This window comes from Dipodomys spectabilis, unplaced genomic scaffold, assembly GCF_019054845.1.
Source record: "Dipodomys spectabilis isolate Male_0828 unplaced genomic scaffold, ASM1905484v1 ptg000098l, whole genome shotgun sequence".
NCBI classification, from domain to species: domain Eukaryota; kingdom Metazoa; phylum Chordata; class Mammalia; order Rodentia; family Heteromyidae; genus Dipodomys; species Dipodomys spectabilis.
The window spans coordinates 19021877-19023846 of record NW_024870775.1 but is presented as its reverse complement, the minus strand read 5'-3'; the positions used below and the strand labels follow the sequence as shown (position 1 = coordinate 19023846).

The following is a 1970-nucleotide window of genomic DNA, read 5'->3' as shown; positions in this document are numbered from 1 at the left end:
AAATTTAGATATATTGTTTTCCCTTACTCCTACTTCCTCAGTGGAAAGTGATTAGTAATTGGTAATAGATGCAGAACCGAGGCAGTTGTCTTCCATATTAGGTAGCATGCTCCTGTTGCAGAGACATGCTGCACAAGCATTAAACTTTAAATTCATTTTAATATGTAAAGATACTTAAAATTAAAAGTTTCAGCTTGAATCCAGAGTAATAGTAATCGCCAAAAATGAAATTAAGTTTCTTTGCTAAATTGGGAGCTTTGGGGGGAAAATGAAGTTTTATAACTGTAGTATTACTGTGACGATCAGTTATATCTTCACTGGGGTTTCAGAGAAGATGGAAAGTTTTCTTGACCATCATTAAAAAAATAAAAGCTGTAGGGCTGACAATATAGATAGCTAAGCAGTACAGCCTTTCAACTGCATGTACGATGTTCTGGGGTTAAGCCCCAGATAGCCTTTGCAAGGTGACTATGTTTCTTCTGAGACTTAAGGAAGAAAATGTAGAGAGAATAACTCTACATTATTTCATCCTTTTACCTGTCTGTGCTCAGTCCTACATAGAAATCTACCTTTGCCTAATACTCTAGTTTTCTAAGAGTTTGGGCTGTCTCCCAAGACCCTTCTGAAACACAGACATGTCCATTAAGGGCAGCCCTAGAAATGCTAGCATAGAGATACATTTAATATACACACTTTAGTGTAAAATAACTAGCTACAAAACTTTAAGTTCTGTATCTCATTTAAAAGCAGCAAATATCTATGTACAAATGGCATTCTCTTCCCCCTCCCCTCCCCCCCAAAAAAAAACAACTGGAGTTTTGTCCATTTCCTGAATTAACTTTCCCATTGTGGCTTAGTGCTGGTTTTGGTTGGCTGAGCTGCGAAAGTGATGAAGGAAGGGTTCTTTCACTGGCTTGGTAGCCAAGTGAGGTCAACAAATTGCTCATTCTGGTTTGTGGGAAGGGAACAAGTGATCTTCAGGCATTAGAATAGCATCATCTCCACTGCCTGGAATCGACAGGGGATCATCAGCATTTCCCACTGATGAAGGCAGGCAGTCACCATCAAGTTCTCTGCCACCTACAACTCTTGACTTAATTGTCCCCATGAGACCTTCAAAAGATCTGAAAGTGGCTGACTTTTTCATATCTTCAAGCTTCCTACAGATGGCTGAGCCCATGTTGGACAGGGCAGTTGAAGTCTTCTGTTTCACGTAGGTATTGGAGACCTGAACCTCATGCCAGCTCTTGGAGAGATTCTGCCTCAGCCCCACCAAAGCCGTGAGGCCCAACTTCTTCTTCAGTTCCGCACAACGTCTCTCTTTGGCTGCCAACACATCGCGTAGGGTTAAGATTTCTGCCTCCAACTTAGTGAGCTCAGATTTGAGCTCTGTTTGCTCGGCCTCTGTTAGATTTTCTGGTTCAGAAGTTGGGTGGGGTTGAGATGTACCCGCAGAAGTATTTGCCATGGATAGAGAAAGATCTTCGTTCAGAGAATCAAGGTCCAATTCTTGGTAGAGAGAGTCCAATTCATGGCCTGCAGAGAAGTAATCGTGGCGAGCAGACTCGAAATCTAGGCCTGCAGGAACAGACTCCCGGCCAGTGGGAAGGGACTCCAGACCAGATGGGTCCATCTCTCGGCCCACAGAACTGACGGCTTGGCTGGTAGGTTGATGACCTTGGCCTGGGGAGTTGCTACCGTAGGCAGGATTCACTTCCGGGTGGTGCAGTAGGAAGTCCTATAGCTTTGAGGCCACGGAGGCGGGACCTCCGGTTCCGAGAGCTGGGGGTGTCCTCAGCTCTGCGGCTGGGGTGTCTCCACTTCAGTGGGACCTGCTGAGGTAGGCAGTGCTGGGATAACTTCCTGAGGAGAACAGATAGGTCCTGGTGTTCGCACCAAGTTATTTGGCACCTCATCCAACCACGCCAGCGGTTGTCCAATTCTAAATCCATGTAAACCCTGTACCGACA

General features: G+C 45.1%; 1 protein-coding gene across 1 annotated transcript; it reads right to left on the bottom strand.

Moving 5' to 3' along the window:
- Positions 1-943: 943 nt before the first annotated feature.
- Tpd52l3 (TPD52 like 3) lies at positions 944-1633 on the bottom strand. The gene has a single exon (XM_042686808.1). The coding sequence runs from the start codon at positions 1631-1633 to the stop codon at positions 944-946; it is 690 nt and encodes a 229-aa protein (XP_042542742.1).
- Positions 1634-1970: the final 337 nt, after the last annotated feature.

What these genes read in the sequence shown, in the direction of transcription:
- Tpd52l3 (XM_042686808.1), bottom strand. Translation starts at nt 1,633, where the DNA reads ATGGACCCATCTGGTCTGGAGTCCCTTCCCACTGGCCGGGAGTCTGTT.